Source organism: Condylostylus longicornis, unplaced genomic scaffold (genome assembly GCF_029603195.1).
Source record: "Condylostylus longicornis isolate FDR11 unplaced genomic scaffold, ASM2960319v2 ptg000038l, whole genome shotgun sequence".
NCBI lineage: Eukaryota > Metazoa > Arthropoda > Insecta > Diptera > Dolichopodidae > Condylostylus > Condylostylus longicornis.
Window position 1 is genome coordinate 9515221 of NW_026578007.1, and position 18513 is coordinate 9533733.

At 25.1% G+C, this 18513-nt stretch overlaps 2 protein-coding genes across 2 annotated transcripts; both read left to right on the top strand.

The window, feature by feature from the left end:
• Positions 1-5296: 5296 nt before the first annotated feature.
• Positions 5297-7320, top strand: LOC129609162 (uncharacterized). Its single transcript, XM_055521067.1, has 4 exons — positions 5297-5706; positions 5808-5960; positions 6057-6695; positions 6843-7320. Exons 1-3 carry the CDS (start codon positions 5463-5465, stop codon positions 6674-6676), a joined length of 1017 nt encoding a protein of 338 aa, XP_055377042.1. The 5' UTR covers positions 5297-5462; the 3' UTR covers positions 6677-6695; positions 6843-7320.
• Positions 7321-9825: 2505 nt separating this feature from the next.
• Positions 9826-13603, top strand: LOC129609191 (arylalkylamine N-acetyltransferase-like 2). Its single transcript, XM_055521111.1, has 2 exons — positions 9826-10294; positions 12695-13603. The coding sequence occupies exon 2, from the start codon at positions 12796-12798 to the stop codon at positions 13540-13542; it is 747 nt and encodes a 248-aa protein (XP_055377086.1). The 5' UTR covers positions 9826-10294; positions 12695-12795; the 3' UTR covers positions 13543-13603.
• The last annotated feature ends 4910 nt before the right edge of the window (positions 13604-18513 follow it).

Consider the following 18513-nt stretch of genomic DNA (forward strand, 5'->3'; position numbering starts at 1 on the left):
AAACAAACTATGGTATGGTCAAAATTAAAACTTGTGTGTAGAGACAAGTCGGAGAGGTAGATCTACATTATGCTATAATATTAGTTACTCCCTTTTACATTTCAGCGAAAACAATACCTGCTTTATTAAATTCAATGCAGTCGATAAAAAATAAAAGAAATTTTTGAAAGAATTTTTTATATACATATATATATATATTTTTTAATCCATTTTTACCTTCTCTGTATCACTACTTCTTCCTCTTATAAGAGAATAAATTATTGTTCACAATATTCTTTTATCACATATGCAAATAAAATTATAGTGAACAAACACATCCCCATATACGCATATTCAAAATTTCAATTATTCGCAACATGCATTTCATGTAATATAATATATGTAAGAGTGTAGATGTTATGTAGGTAAGTGCTGCAACAAATACAATAAAATAATAGTACAATACAAAAAAAAAATAAAAATTTCAATTGAATTTTTGTGATAAGGACAACTCTTTTATTGTTAATTCCTAGTTTCCTTTTTAATTTAAATATTATTAGATTTGAATAAGTTTTTTTTTTACTTTTTGTCATTTTATTCACCAGAATTTAGGTTTACTGACTGTGTGTGCGTGCATGATGGAAAAATAATATGAAAATGAATTTTTCGTATTTAAATATGTAAAATTTAAATAAATATAAAAAATGTCTTAAACATTTTGGATATAGAGCCCGTTCAAATTCTCTTGTTTTGCTTTTACATGAAAGTTTCGTATATAAAAGTGTAAAGAATATCTACTTTTTTATGCGAAACGAACAAATACAATGTAGAGTCCTTGAAATCTTATACACACCACAAATGTTGAAATAAAAATTAATCCAATTTTAGATGTTTGGATTATTCCATATTTTAGCACTATTACACAATATTGTTCAATAGAATATACCTTTAGAATTAATTCAGTTCTTCTCAAAAATAAAGTTATCACTGGTAACATATGGGCATATGAATATAATTAAGGCACCTTTCCTATTTGTAATCGCAACGACTGTTTCGGGAATAGCCGTGGATTTTTTAAAACATTTTGGGAATATTTAAGAATTTTCTCTTTTATATAATTTTAACGAAACTAGTTTAATTTAGTATAAACGAACGTAGCAAAATGGGTCATCATTTTGATGAAAAAGAATTGCCATTCAACAATATTTTCTTCATAATTACGAAAGATATCCAAAACAATAGTGTTGTAATTTTGTACGAGTGTGGTAAACTTCGGTATTCAAAAAAACATAAACTAATTGGAGCCACTGTTATAGTAGGCGTTATACCATTTGAAAAACGTTTTACTTATGCACGTAATGTTGAATAGCATTCACATTATTTGAAATAAGAATAACTGCAACATTCAACGGCAGCTTCAATGTTATATCCAATCATCCAAAACCGTATATTAAACAAGTTAAATTTTACCTGATCACATTTTCTTCCGTAATGATCAATTTACTTTTATTGATTAAATAGGTTTGACTTACGTAAAAATATTAATAGATTGAACCGGGTAATAAAGCACATCGATCCACCATTTGTTGATTTTTTAAAGTACTCCCTCAAGATCAATCTTTTCAATAATATTAATATCTTCTGAGGGTCAATACTTTGCAGCCTCTCTGTTGCCAAAACAGAGCCACCCAGAAAATCCTTTCTTCTGTGAACGAAATCTTCACGGCTCACATATGTACATATACTATTGTTAACATACTGCCTATGAATGTGGAATAAAAAAACTACAAAGTGTTTTTCAATCTACTTAATTTCAATAGTTTCGTTATATAAAACAAAATATAATTACAAAATGTCCTCTGATTTGACCTACCTAATCAACATGTTTTAGAAATATTTTCCAGCTCCTATATTGGTTTGTTGTAATAGCGCTACTACTTAATAAATGAAAAAATGTAATATTTTAAATAACAATATATTAGCGGTTGCGATTTGATTAAGTTACTTGGAAAAAATTGTACTTCAATTTCATCACTAGACGCAAAGTTTGCTCCACAAATCTAGTATTGAAAAAGCTTTATGCCATCTCAGTAATATTAATTTATTTATTTGCTTGATTTAAAATTGTTTAATTAAATTTGTAATACAAAAAAAAACCTTACACAATTTCGCATTTACTTTCTATTTTTAGTCCAACAGAATATTAAAATTTCTAATGGCAATCATAATTTAAATTATAATTAATTTACATAAAAAATAGTTCATATTTTATGTATGAATGCATTTTTTTAACTAAATCTTTTAAAATATTAAAATAATATGGAAAATCCGATAAGAATTTATGACTTCATAAAGCCTGCATAAAAGAAAAATATGCATATCATGAATATTTTTTACTTAAAGTAGAGAAATATAATTTTTTTGCAACATTAACGTAAGTGCAATAATAAATATTAAAAAAAAATTTTTAGCGAGTTCTTTCTTCAAGAAGCTTTCATGTGGACTTTATGCTCAGTACAGTAAGCCGTTCATTAAATACGTTTTAAGAAAATTGCGTATATGGCAACATTATTCGAGTTTAATTATTCTTATATACAGTTCTACTGCCATGAAAAAACTTGCAATAATGGCAACTGACATGCTAAATCTAATTTTTCAACAAAATTTCAGTAGTTTCTGAAATAGATTGTTTTGTACCTGAATTGAAAATTATATGGGAACACAACGAACTAAACTTATCTTATCATCAAATGTGTTTCGTCACAAAACGTAATTTTGTGGATCAGAAACACGGACCACAAGAAATTCAAAAAAATACTAGCTTCACCAATGGCATGAATCAATGCCGGGAGAATGTTCAACTGTGGTCCAACATGCTACAAAAAACCTAAAAAGAAAAGCAAAACTAACAACAGGATAAAAAGCATTCCCATTCTAATAAGACATTATTATTTTGCAAAAACATTTTCCTGTTACTTGTTGTGATTCATTATCCTTGGCCGGTGCAGACTTCTGGTCCTCATCTTGGTCCTCTTGATGTAAAATTCTATTCTGAAATAAAAATAAGAAATATTAGTACTTTATGCACAAAAACAACACAAAATAGATGAGGCCAAATTGTAAACGAATGCAATGTATGGTGCATTAACAAAATACATTGCAAATGAGTTCGGGACTTGCAAAGGAACACTTTATAAATATATTAAAACATTTTAATAACATTTATTTTGCTTTTAGGCACAATTTTAACTTTGAAAATTTATTTAAATAAAACAAAAAAAGAAAGAAAAGTGATCTTACCTTTGTTTTGGTATGCAATGGCAGCTGACATCTTGATTTATTTTAACATAAGTTTTGCACTACCTGACCGACCGAGTGTAGCAACAAATTATAAACACTACAAAACATTACGAGTGATTAGTGACATCTCAAGGCGAAAAGGAAAGAGAAAAGAACAATGTATTCACACTTGAAGTCAATGCCCAATTGTATTTTTTTTTTCTTTTTGCACCTTTTCTGTTTTATGATTTTGATCAAAGTGACCTATTTAACTTTAAAATTTTCTTCGTTTACTAAGTAATGTTTTGTAGCGTTTATAATTTGTGGCTACACTCGGTCGGTCAGGTAGTGCAAAAATTATTTTAAAATAAATCAAGATGTCAGCTGCCATTGCATACCAAAACAAAGGTAAGATCACTTCTTTCTTTTTTTGTTTTATTTAAATAAATTTTCAAAGTTAAAATTGTGCCTAAAAGCAAAATAAGTGTTATTAAATTGTTTTAATATATTTATAAAGTGGTCTTTTGCGAGTGCCGAACCCATTTGCAATGTATTTTGTTAACGCATCATACATTGCATTTGTTTACATTCTGGCCTCATCTATTTTATGTTGTTTTTGTGCATAAAGTACTAATATTTCTTATTTTTATTTCAGAATAGAATTTTACATCAAGAGGACCAAGATGAAGATCATAAGTCTGCACTGGCCAAGGATAATGGATCACAACAAATAACAGGTAAATGTTTTTGCAAAATAATAATGTCTTATTAGAATGGAATGCGTTTTAATCTTGCTGTTGGTTTTGCTTTTCTTTTTTAGGTTTTTTGTAGCATGTTGAATCGCAGTTGAGCAAAATGTGTCAATACTATATGTACCTGTGCTAAATTCGGTATCAGTACAATCAGGCTTTCAAAACGCGATTTTCACAGTCGTTGAATTTTCGACATGCATACAACAGAATTTTTATGTGGATAGTTTCAAATTACAGTAATTATTGTACTTTTTATTTACACTTACCTTATGTACTATACTTATAATTTATTAGTACGCGTGTCCGCCGTCAATCTATAAAAGTAGAATTAAAGACCGAAAATTCCAATCAGAAAATATTAGTGTTGCGGTTGATTCTTATTAACTATTAGGCCATTAGAAATTCAAAATCACTGAAAATTCGTGAACATTCCAAATTCACAATCAGTGAACAAGGAAATCCAGTCTAGGTGAGCTAAATACTAAAAATTCGGTATATTCGTATAAATTTTAGAGAAAAAAACCTTCTAAAATCAACCTGGAGCAATTTTTGATTTGAAAATGTCATACAAAATTGTAAATTAATTTAAAATAATATTTGTACAATAATAAGAGTCATCTCATAAGTTATCTCACATAAGAACAGACAAACAAACACAGTCAAAAACAACAAAGTAATAAAAAATCTGTAAGTGAATTGTTAATTTGCTCTTATTGGCGATTTCCTAAGAGGAAAAGGCGAAACCGTTTACTAGCTTAATTTCAAAAATTCCTCTAAAAACAGTTTAGACAAGTTTGCTAAAATAGCATCACAGTGGAAATATTAATTCTAAGATTTGTATCCCACATAAAGTAAGACTCCAGTTAATATTGTCTTTTTCACTAATATTCAGTATTTCGCTGCCTTTAAATGGAAAATTTTAACTGTTTAATTTCTAAATCACTGGGTTCAAAATAATCAGTTTATCTGTCAAACTATTAGATTCAAAAATATAAAACCACTTTCTTGCGCAATTTAGTTTTAGCTTTAATTCAAGGTAACTCTGTATAAGATCACATTAAACACATCATAAAAAATCTCATTAAAATTAATAAGTACAATAAAGCTTCAAAACCAAATCGATTAACATTTTTAATCAAAGCGATTCTGTCTTTTTAAGAAAACGTTTTTTTTTTAATAGCAAATTAAATAAGAGCTAAGTAACTAAATAAAATTATCATAATGCTAATGCAAAAGCTGTATATAAATAGGAAAAGCATTTGATATTTTAATGCAGTTAGCTTTATAGTAGTAATTGTGTAGTTGACGTGATAGTAAGTGATTTACCAAGTTTTTAAATTTGCAGCTGGAAATTTTGAAAAATTCAATTCTTTTTGTATACACACAAACTCCTAATATATAATAATTACTGATACGCTGTTCAATAAATTTTAACCGTTCTAAATTCTAAAAATGACTAATATAAGATTACGTATTGCTATTGAATCTGATCGTGATGCAATTTTAAAACTACTTCGTTCTTCATTTTATCCATATGAACCGACAACATTAGGTCTTGAACCATTTCAACAAACTGAAGAAGATGAACAATTTCTTTTGTCATGGATCAATTACGGTACTTGTATAATTGCCTATTACGATGATTATGATGTTTACTATAACCATAAAAAACAGGAATCCTATACTAAAATTTATGGTAATTTTATAGTCAAAAAAACTTCCTAAAAACTATTTTTAAATAATAAAAAATAAAAAATACAAGACACAAAAAAAACAAAAACTCTTTTCTGATGCTAGGGAATAATAACGAGGATTTTAAAATGAATTTTCTGAATCATGAAGCGCGAAATCAACATAACAAAGAATACCATTACAATAAGCATGAAATGCAGAAACAACAACAAATAAAGGGACAAAACATTAAATGCAACAGTAATCAGCGTAACCAATGTAATCATCAAATATCATCAACAATTTTATATAACAATAACAATAATAAAAGAATTAAAAAACAAAAATGTTGTAATAATAAAAATGTAATTTTAGATGACTGCAGTGCCGATGACAATGATAATAGTTATCACCATCATCAAAATACTAATATAATAGAAGAACAGCAACAAAAACAAACTAATACTTTAAATGTGAATCAAATTTTAAATCAAAATATCTTTACAAAGGAATTAGTTGGTGTATTAATCGGTGGACCAAAATATCCTGGTGAAGCTAAACATTTACTTGATGAATCAAATAGTGTAAAAAATTTAACATGGTCAAAAATGTTAAAATTTTTATCATATATTGAATTTAGATCAAATGTATTTGAATATTTTAATTGTCAAAGTGTTATACATTGTCATGCAATAGCTGTTCATCAAAATGCAAGAGGTAAATCAATTGGCATTAAAATGATAAAAGAATTTATAAAAATATGTAAAAATTTAAAATATCCTGTAATTACATTGGATTGTACTAGCGTATATTCAATTAAATTATGTGAAAAATTAAATATGGTTTGTTTATATGAAATGGAATATACTGATTATATTGATGAACATGGAGAACAAATTTTACGACCACCATTACCACATAAATTAATAAAATGTTTTGGAAAACGAACTGATGATGATGATATCAATAATGAGAATGACATTAAGATTTTTTAATTCTTAATCAACTAATAATGTAAATATATTTATAATTCATTAATATTTTAATTAAAGTGTAAAATTTTGTTTAAAAGGTTTTTTAATTACAGTAATATTTTATAATTCGCAAAATGTTTTTATGAAAATTATTTAGAATTTTATTGAATTTGAAATTCACTTTTAGGGAGATTAGGTATAAAATTAGCGTGGGATAATGGTAAAAACAGTATTGAAGTGGCCCCCAAGTAATACTAAAAATGGAGACGTTGTAATGGACATCTAAAATACTAAAAATGATCTATGTAATACTAAAAATGGAGACGTTGTTGTGCACATATTGGTAACACTGCTGTAGAATAAAAAGTATAAATTATATTCCCACACATTCCTATACTTCTTTCTGTGTTTTCAAAATATATTGGCGTGGTTTGTTGCAATCAATTTTATTGATAAATTGAGCGTGGTATTTTTTCATTTAATTTGTTAAATTCAGATTTTTTTAAGGATGTAAATGCAAGTAGGTCGAAGTCTTAACTAAATATTAACATTTATTGCAAAAATACTAGTTTACTTATACTTTGTTTCCAATAAATTCCCTCTTTTTTAAATTAAATTAATATTTTTTTTTTCATTCTAAAGTCAATCCTCATTGACTTGGCCATTTACAATAATTATTAAAGAAAATTTAATAAGTTCAGGCTTTTATTAATTTCATTTGTTGCTTAAGTGGTTTATGAAGAAATTATGTTACTGTGCAAGTAAAAATCAACAAGGTGACTGACTAATTTATGTGTTTTTGAATTTAGCACATATTCAAAATATTTTGATTTTAGTGCTATTTAATCTAATTTAATTTTCTGTATTCGTATAGATTATTAGGCTTTCTCACGAAACACGTATATATTTGTAATACATTCTTTAAACAAATTAGATATTGAAAAATATTTAAAAAAAAATTTATTAATAAACGTTTTAATAATAAAATTATAAAGTGTTATTTAAAATAAAAGTTTCATTACCATGTAAAAATCTATATCAATTGCTTTGATTATAATTACAAATCTTTAATAATTTTGAATGAATTAAATGAAATTTTTTGCTGTAATTAATTTTATTGGAATTCATAAAACACCTTTAGTTATTACATAGTTTAACTTTCTTAATTACACAAATGAGAAGCTATTTATATAATTTCTAATATTATTTAATTTGAAAATTTTAATTACATATAAGAAATATCTTGAAATTTTCTCAATTTGAAGAGAAAAGTTCTATAAGAAAATTCATATAAATTTTAAATTACTTACGATAGTGAATATTCTATTTCTATTTGTGGGAGATAATAATGATATCAAAGAGCAAGAATCATTATAAAGTTGATTATGAATTTATAAGTTACTAATATAAATTATGTATGTTGTAATTTTATATTCTTAAATATAATATAGACAACACAATTAATACACGATTCTAATTATACACAATTCTAATTACTGAGTCGATATAAAATGAATAAGTTACTTAATATTATTTATAATTTTCATAGAGGAAAGCTTTTGAGAAAAATTGTGTTGAATAATTTTTTTTAAAGTTTTGTACTGTACTTGCATTGTACTACACAGTACACTCCATGAATTACGTCTTCTCTCTTGCAATTTGTGTTTCAAATATTCAACTCGCTTTACTCAATTTTATACTTAATTAAATTATTGTTACTAATGGAAATAAAAGTTTGTTGTGGGAAGCAAAATAAAATGCTAAGTTTTACATATAATATGATTGAAATATGAACATGGTATGCATTTATGAATTTCTCTTTATAATAATCTTACCTATAAGTATTACATAAATGCTTATGTTAATTAAGTGTGCCATTAATGATTCTTATTAATATGATTTAATGAACTTTTGATAAAATTTCGGCTTGAAAACCGCACTCTAATTGAAAACTTGAAAATATTGTGCTTGTTTAATTAAACTTTTGTTCCTTTAGAATTTCCTAAATAATAACGTTATTATAACCTTCGTTAATTGGGTAATTCTGTATAAAATTAGAATTTATTCGTTCAGTTTAATTCTCCCTTCCTTCTAATACAAATTTTTTATCTTGAAATTCTTCAAAACTGTTAACGCGAAACTCTCTGTCCAATCTCGTAATTCACGTTAGTTATTTCACCTCCATTCAATTGAAATAAATTTTTTTTCATTCCAATAAAATTTTCATAAAATTTATGTTTATCTATTAAAAATGTAAATATTAATTTGGAAATAGAAATTTGGATTTCAACAAAGGTCTCTAGATATCACAAAATTTTTTCTTCTACAATTTTAATGTTTTACAAAAAAACTTCAAAATACAAAAAAAAAAAATTTAAATTGTAAAATCTGTCTTCGAACTCAATCATATTATTTACGTATAAAAACAAAAAATGTCAAAATTTTGACGTAAGTCCCGTCTAAAAATTGACCAGCTTCTAGCCACAGCATGTGCGGTCATACTCCAATTCTAAAAACTTAAGTATAGAAATTGTTTTGAAAACTTTTAACTTAATCTAATAACACATTCACACAACAACTAACAAACACAACAACATTCACACAAAATATATAGGAACAAATTCTTAATATAAACCACCAAATTATAGTATACATATATTTTTCAAAATTTTTTTAATTTTTAAATATTCACGAGGATAAAATTTTTTTTTTTTTCATTTTCAATTCAAAATGAAAATATCAAATTTTTTTTAAAAAAAAAAGGTAAAATTTGGATTTGAACTCAAGCATATTTTTTTTGTATAAACACAAAAAATGTCAAAATTTTGACGGATCAAGACCTAAGTCCGGTCTAAAAATTGACCAGACACTAGTCACAAGCCTCGCGGTCGTACTGCAATTCTAAAAATCTAAGTCTAGAAAATGTTTTGAAAACTTTTAACTTAATTTAATAACACATTCACACAACAACTAACAAACACAACAACATTCACACAAAATATATAGGAACAAATTCTTAATATAAACCACCAAATTATAGTATACATATATTTTTCAAAATTTTTTTAATTTTTAAATATTCACGAGGATAAAATTTTTTTTTTTTTCATTTTCAATTCAAAATGAAAAAAGAAAAATTTAAAAATTTTTTTTTTTAAAAAAAGGTAAAATTTGGATTCGAACTCAAGCATATTATTTTCGTATAAAAACAAAAATTGTCAAAATTTTGTATAGAAAAATATAGAAAGAATTAGAATTAAATTAGAATTTCAAAATTAATAATAAAATTGACGAAAATAAATAAATAATGAAAGGAATTTGAGAAAAATGAACCGGAACTTGTGCAGAAATAATGAAGAAGTGAAAATTATAAAAGTACAAACGTACAGAAATTGCAAAAAAATGTGGAATTATTTTAATTTCATACAGCGGATTTTGAATTATTTTTAAAAATACACTTTTGAACAATATGCAATCAATTTTGAAGATCGAATTTGTTGCGAAGGAGGCAGAATTTAAACCGAAATTAAAAAATAGTTGGAAGAATATGGTTGAAAATATTGAAATTGATAATTGTAAAAAGATCTAAAGTCTAGGATAATAAAAAGGAGCAGCTTCGGCAAAATTTTACAAGACTAGGTAAGATAATTTTGTTAAAAATATTCAAATGTTTTTAAACAAACTAATATTTTAAGATTCTTCAATGAAACCCCTACAACTTTTGTCTAACTACATAATTAAGTGATATAAAAACTATGTAGTTTGTTCTGGAAGCAATTTACTTGAAAATTAACTAATTAACTGAAATTTAGTTAAAGTTTAATTGAAAATTAGATAATATTGAGATTTTTTTTTTAATTTGAAGAAAAAATTTTGAATAATTATTGAAGATTTGCCAATAACGATTTATAAAATTTTGCACCTTCTGATTGAGAATGTTACTTTAAATTTAAATGAATGAAGGAGATTATTAGTATACTTATATACTATAATATTATTAAATTAAAATACCATACTATTAACAATTTAATATTTTAATATTCTATTAGTTCCTTTTAGCTCTACAAGATTGTTTGTTCAAACTGCCAAGCTTGTATCTATTACATTCATGGGTCAAAAATATTTTTAGATAAACACAAAAGAGTAAGGAAGCCCTGTATGTCTTAATAATATATCGTATACATTAATTAATCTGTTGACACCTTAGTATGAATTTCATTGTTTTTCGTTTAAAACTCAAATTCACAAATTTGAAATTTTGATATGCTTCTCAACCTCTAGTAGTGTATATTCTAGTTCCTATATACTTCTAATATATTCATAAATTTAAAATTTTTAACAAATTTATATATTTGAGAACATTTACTCGTAAAACAAAAATTATGTAGTTAATAATGCAATAATCATATTTTTTTCCACTGAATAATAGCAATCATATTTGATCTTTATAAAATTAATATCGGAATAAAAACACTCAATAATTGTGAAGTACATTCTACAATTTTACATGAAATTAATTTAAAATGCCAACCTTATATTAATAGATTTTTGTTTTCATAATATAAACATTTTGCCGAAGAAATTTGAAATTGATATTCATTAATTAATGTAATTCTTAAAAGATGATGAATAATATTGTGAGAAAAACAGAGAATAAATTTTGTTTACGAAACGAACATGAACTCCACGTGGGAAAAAATAATGATTTTTATTATTTTTAACGATAAGATTAGAAGAACTTCTCTTTCTGACCTGTTTTGCTATTTTATTATTTTATTTTATGTTCATGTACTTAACTATACTTAGCTCTATATTTGTGCTTCTTGCTCTCTTCTCTTTTTAATTATCTACAGTATTGCCATAGTTACAATTTTTATTAGATATTATAATTTTAGGAAAGCGTATACTAAAAATTTCAAAAAACAAAAACTGCATGAATGTTTTGTTTTTGAACAATTTTAAAATACTTATCTAGTAGAGTAGTACGCTAACTATTTGTTAACAATGTCAAAAAATCTTAGCTGGAAAATTAAGAAATTAATGAATTCGCCTTATTTCAACTGAGGAGCCAAATTATTAACTAATTTTAAAATTAGTTAAATTTCCATTTCGATAAATAAAGTAATCACATAAAAAGTTTAAAAAATGTCAAAATAAGGATTGATCAAGGAAACTGAAGTATATTTTATCGAGATTTCATTGTTTGGATTTGTATTTCTATGAAATTAATAAGTCGAATTTTCATAAAAGAAGAATAATTGGTTTTATGGTTAGTTTTTCAAAAAAACTAACCATAAAACAAAAATAATTAGAAAACTAAAGTAAATTTATTTTAATAATTAAGGCAACACTCGCAATTACTTAAAGCTGACTGAAATATTAAGTAAAATAGACATATGTAATTGAAGAGAAATACTAAGAAAATTTCGAAATTTTCGTTATTAGATTACTTATAGTAAAATAACTATATGCGTTATATTTGAATCATGAAAATTGTAGATCGGTATATTTGAGAGAATTCCGAGGATTATGATATTTATTATTTATTATTAATTAGGTAATATTTAATATTTAGATGATATTTAATGATTTAGATGATTAATATGACATAAAATATAATACAAAATTATTATTTTTGATGTAGTTTTTAATTTTATATTAAACTAGTAAACTACTTATTAAAATTTTTCGCCAATCTCTTAAAACCGAACCTATATTATAGCTTTAAAATAAAATAAAACTTCTACTTTAAAGTAGTTTGAATATAAAAGTAACTTTTACTACTTTTTAATGTACTGTGGTTGCAACACTGAATTGTATACTCATACACGTTAAGAATTTCACATGTGTTATCCGCAGGCATTGTTGTATAATATGCTGTGTGTTGATTCACGATCAGATTAACAACAATACTATGAATATAACAAAAGATAAAAAAAAATTCTGAGAAATTTATTAAATATTTATGATATACTCAACAGTAACAGCTGATACGTCAAGCCAATAGGATGATTTTGAATTAGTGTATTTTATTTTCAGGCAAATTTCCATGTGATTCAACTAAACCTAAAAAAAATTGAATAAAATTTCAATAAGAATTTTGTTTTACTATTATTGTTAAGTTAAATTGTGAATAAAAAATGTCTGATATTAAAGTATGTGCTGCAATTGAATCTGATTGTAATGACATTCTAAGATTTTTACGTGAATCATATTATCCAGAAGAACCATTAACTTTAGCACTGAAACCATTTCAACAAGCTGATGAAGATGAAGAATTTAATATGTCTTGTATTAAACATGGCACTTGTATTATCGCTTATGCTGAGGATGATAAAAACAATGCAACTAGTGTAAAAACTAGTAGTGATATTAAAAATAATGGCTCTGAAATAAACTCAACGACAAATACAATAAATGCCAGAAATTTACTTGGTGCATTAATTGCTGGTCCAAAATATCCTGGTGAAGCTGAACACTTAATGGATGCATCAAATACAGTAAAAAGTATGAAATGGTCAAAAATGTTAAAACTTTTAAGTTATTTAGAATTAAAATCAAATGTTTTTGAAAATTTTAATTGTCAAAGTGCTGTACATTGTCATGCAATGGCTGTTCATCAAAATGCAAGAGGAAAATCGATTGGTTTAAAAATGTTAAAAGAATTTATAAAAGTTTGTAAAAATTTAAAATATCCTGTAATTACACTAGATTGCACTAGCGTATATTCAATTAAATTATGTGAAAAATTAAATATGGTTTGTTTGCATGAAATGAATTTTGAAGATTATCGTAATGAACATGGAGAACAAGTATTTACACCACCGTCACCTCACAAGCAAATAAAAACTTTTGCAAAAAGAACAGATGATGATGATGTTATTTAAAGTAATTATTAATATTATAGAAAATGTCATTGTGTTTTGTGTTTTTTAATAAAATAACGAACTTAAAGTTTATTTGTTTATTTTCATAATGAAATATGTACATAAAAATATAGTTCCGAAATTAAAAAAATAAATTTTACTAGTGATTTATTGGAGTTTCTAAAATGTGAAGGAGATTAAAATGCTGCTATTTTCTTTTAAAAGTAGTTTAAAATTAATCAGTTACTCAACCTTACTGCGTTGAAAACAGAACTTATTAGCGTTCGCATGACGTCTAACATTAAATTTTAAACTACTTATTTCGTTCGTCATTTCATTACTAATATATAATATGTTTTTTCCATATTTCGAATATCCAATAGCTTAAGCTACTACTTTCTGACAATATCTGATCCACAAACCTTACCTTGTTCTGAAGTTACCGGTGGCAATGTATAATATGCTAGAATTTCATTTTGAAATAAACACGTTTTTTACAATTATGACAATATGTGTAATTTACTATACACATAAACAAACCTCTAAATTAACTCAATGGAAATTTCTTCATACAACTGCAGAACTTAAACAGTATAAAGCAATGTGAAGAACAACTAGTCGGCAAATTTCTTCATGCTTTAGTTTGTTATTTTAGTAAAATTATTAGTGTAATAAGCAAATTATTTATTAATTTCGCAACTATGATGTTGTAGTAGTAAATTCATAATATAATTAGTCGGCAATTTCTTCATACCTTTCTAGATCAGTTGGTAGAGCGTCCGCCTAGAAAGCGATAGGTTTTTGGTTCGAGTCCAGTTCGAGGAGAAAAATTTTTTAATTTTTCTGCATTTAATTTGTTCCTTCGATTACGTCCACTATCTGTTCTGCAGTTGTATGAAGCAATTTCCATTGAGTTAATATTATTAGTATGTATGTAGACAAAATACTTATTAATTAAAACAACTGGACGTTGTATTAATAATTCAGTAAACCTCTACATTTCCTCGATATGCAAGGCTTTTCATCGAAATTGAGGTATCTAAATAGCGTGACCAAACATTAATATAAGTTGGTAACTTTAAACCATTTTAGAAGTTCATTTTATGATTTATGGAATCAAAATTTTAATTTATGGCCTTTTGATAAACTTTTTTCATGATTTGATTATGATTCACATCCACCTAATAATTTCTTTTGATTGATCTCCATTGGACAGTTTTTGAAGAAATATAATCAAGGCAAATGTACAAACATATTAAATTTATTTTCTATACATATTTTAATATGGAAAATAAATTGCAGTAGGGAACCTCCTTTAAAATAATGAAATCGGATCAATAATATTTTATATAGAAGCTACATTATTGTAATTTTTGTAAAATAAACTAAATATTTAAATTATATATAATTCGCATCAGCTATTCATAAATTTTATCGTTTTATATTTTCTAAATATGATTTTCTTCTTATTTGTAGATTTATTCATAATCAGAAGAAAAGAGTTAAATTGCATGCACTTGATCAAAGCATTAACTATTGTGTTACTCCCTTCTCTCTACATATTACAATATATACTCTTTTAAAACCCTGCATTTATGATGTTTCTGATATATATGTACCTAGTATATGCATGTATATCCACAAACATAATATTTCAATTTCGAATTTTCAAGTTAAGATATTTACTTTGAATTTGTAAAAGAATCCCAATAACAATTGAATAAAAAAAAAATATAATATTCTATTGTTGCAACAATATATTTAAAAAAAAAAAAGAAGAAAAAATGAAAATCGGATGAAAGTAAGAAAATACGGATAAAGAAAATTGTAACTGCTGATGTCATGGAAAATCATTTTTTTATCTACATTAAGAAGAAAATAACTAAGAATAATGTAGATAAATGTTATGATTGAATTTTTTTTTCATATTTTTAGGTGCAATTCCAATTAAATTAGAAGAAAATGTGCTTATGTCTGCCAGTTCGTTCGTGTGGTTTTTTAACAAAACGTATACAACTTTTAAAATGGAAAGTCGAAGCTCAATACAAATAGGTCTTTGCCAGAAAACAATTATTGACAATTTCTTAAAAATAATTCAAAATGTTTTACTTACCTTTCCTTCGAATAAAAGTTAGAGCCCCTGAAAGTTAAAAAAGTGGAAGTTTTTGAGCAGCACAAATATTCTTAAAAGCCGTAAACAGAGCAAAATCACGAATTTCTAATACGAAACAGTATAGAAAAATATTAAAATCACAAAATGGTCATTGAAATTATTTGTTAATCTATAATTGGTTAGTCTTTTTTTTCAATATCGTATCATCGAAAAGAACGATAACCTGCAAAATTCTTACATTTGAAGAACGGATCGTAGAAATTAATTAATTGTTTAACTAACTATCTAATTTATGACCTCCCGAAATTAGAAATGTTTACATTTTCGACTCTTTATACTCCGAAACCTTTAGTATTTTCTACCAAAACATTGTATATATATTTAATTATTTTATTTTAACTAACATAATTATAGTTGTCATCTCAAATATTCTTTTGTTCTCATGCTGATAAAATTTAATAATTACGGTATAAAATTTAATACTTACGGTATAATTAGGCTATTAGATTACTGAGAACTATTGAAGTAGCATAGCTTCTTCAAAAAAAAAGAAGATATATTCACGGTAAATGTGCCTCTTTACAAACCCGTGGTTCGATTCAAATTTATTTAAAAAAGAAACTTTTCGTTTTTGCTGATTCTAGAAATTAGAATTATTGCACATCTCTTTATGGTATTTTATTGAAGAATTGACTACAATCATCAAATCAATAAATTTACTTACTGAGTTGAATTTGATAAAAAAAAAATAAGAAGAAAAGATGAAAGTAAACGCAATGATGTAATATTAGAAATTTCTGAAACTATTACCACTATCAGTATAAATATACACGAGTAGTTTAATATGAAAAAAGGAAACCCTTGTAAGATATTCTTACAAAGTAGTTAGTATAAAAGGAAAAAATTAAAATTTTTTTTTTGCAACTCGATAAAAAATTGATTTACAGGAAGCATTAAAATTTAATATTGAATTTAATACGGGTTTTTAGGGAGTACATCATAAACTCGAGCAGAAATTCATTTGAAGACAAGGGCTCACAAACTGGATCGTTTCTTTTAAACTGTTAAATGTCTTTACGAAATAATCAATTAATATAGGTATTTGCTGAAAAAAAAACATTTAAAATTTCATTGCAGTCTCACTCTCATAATAATGCAATTATATTGCATACATTTAGCAGAAGACAGTATACATATTATTTATTTCTGTATTAGATGGTTTTTATACGATTAATTTAATTGTTTTGGTACACAGTTTTTAGCTTACACAGTTTTAATTTTTGCTTTATTTCAAAGAAGGCATAAATCGTTCATCCTAAATATATGCAATCCTAAAAATAGTTTTGTATATGAATGAAAATAATTTTAATAGTGTGCTGGATATACATAGACTGTATTTAAAAGCAGAATTTTCACTTGTTGAAGGGAAAAGTGTTATTTTTAGACTATACATTTTTTTTGATTAATGCAAAGCAATCAGCTGCTTAAAATAAATTTATAATAAGAAGCTAAGTCAAGTTTGTGGATTAATAGCAAATTTCAAAGGGAAAAAGAGGGATAGAAAGTAATTTTTATTTTATTTTTTTTTTTGTAATTCGAAACTCTTCATATTTTAGTTAATATAATTGGTGGTCCATGAAAAAAATAATGTCACGATTCTCAAAAAAAAATTTTTTTAACGTAAGGAATACAACAGAAAAAGGGTCTATGAATAATTTTTTTAGATTTTGCAAAATTAAATTCTTTTCCAATTACAACACAACTAGTAAATTTTTAAAATTTTTAATAAATATGTATTCCAAGGCTCGATACGAGTATTAGGTATATAATAATATAAGATTTTCAGTTTAACTTAAACGTCAAGAAGTATAACAGTGACTCCAGTTAAAACGCTTAAATTTTTAAAATACTATTTTAATTTTATTAGATTTCATTGTGAATTCAAATTTTATTGTGGATCACTATTTTTATTTGCTTCGAAAATAGTTTCGAAAATTATAGAGCCCACACTCGGGTACTTGTGTACTCTTTATGTTTCTTAATTATTTATTTATTTTAGTATTTAGGTAAATTTTTTAAAATTTTAGTATGCGAATTTTAGTATATTTAGTATATCAGCTTTCATATATGTTTAAAAAGTCATGTTAATTATATTGTCTGGATAAAATAAGAATTAAATAATATTTTGCTTATAAATGCTTTGCAAATTTCTTCAAAAATTATTAACGCACAATTTAAAGTTTTAAGTGAATAACTGGTCATATTGTGTCATATTTAATATTAAAATGAATATGATATAAACTTAAGAAACATATGATAAACCTAAACAATATAATACAGGAACCATAATGGTCAACATCCGATATATGAAAGATGAAAATTCAAAACTTTTTCATGTTGAAATTTTGATTGTAATTGGAAACACTTAATCATAAATTTTATTAAATGGAAGAATGAGATTTTCATCTTTACACGCCCCAAATATTCTTTTAAAATTAAAATTACAAAAAAAACTTTTGAAAGTAAAAATTAAATTAAAAAAAAAAATTCAAAATTAAAATTGGCTAGCAGCACTATTTGAGGAGAATGTGGGAAAGAAATAAAATGAAAAGAATGAAATTGCCTTTTATGCTTTTTTTCTTTTACACGAATGCACTCTAAAGTCAGAATTATTGGAGCCACGTTTGAAAATTTGAAATATTTTACGCATTCCTTAAAAACAACCAACAAAAAGTTATTCATTTTTTTCCGGTTGCGTTTTGGTATTGGTACGAAAATTTTTGTAATGTTTTTCCTTATTCTATGGTATTTCTTGGTTATTTTTGTGTTCAAAATAAAAAAAAATAATAACAAAATAATATTGGGTTTTTTTTTCTCTT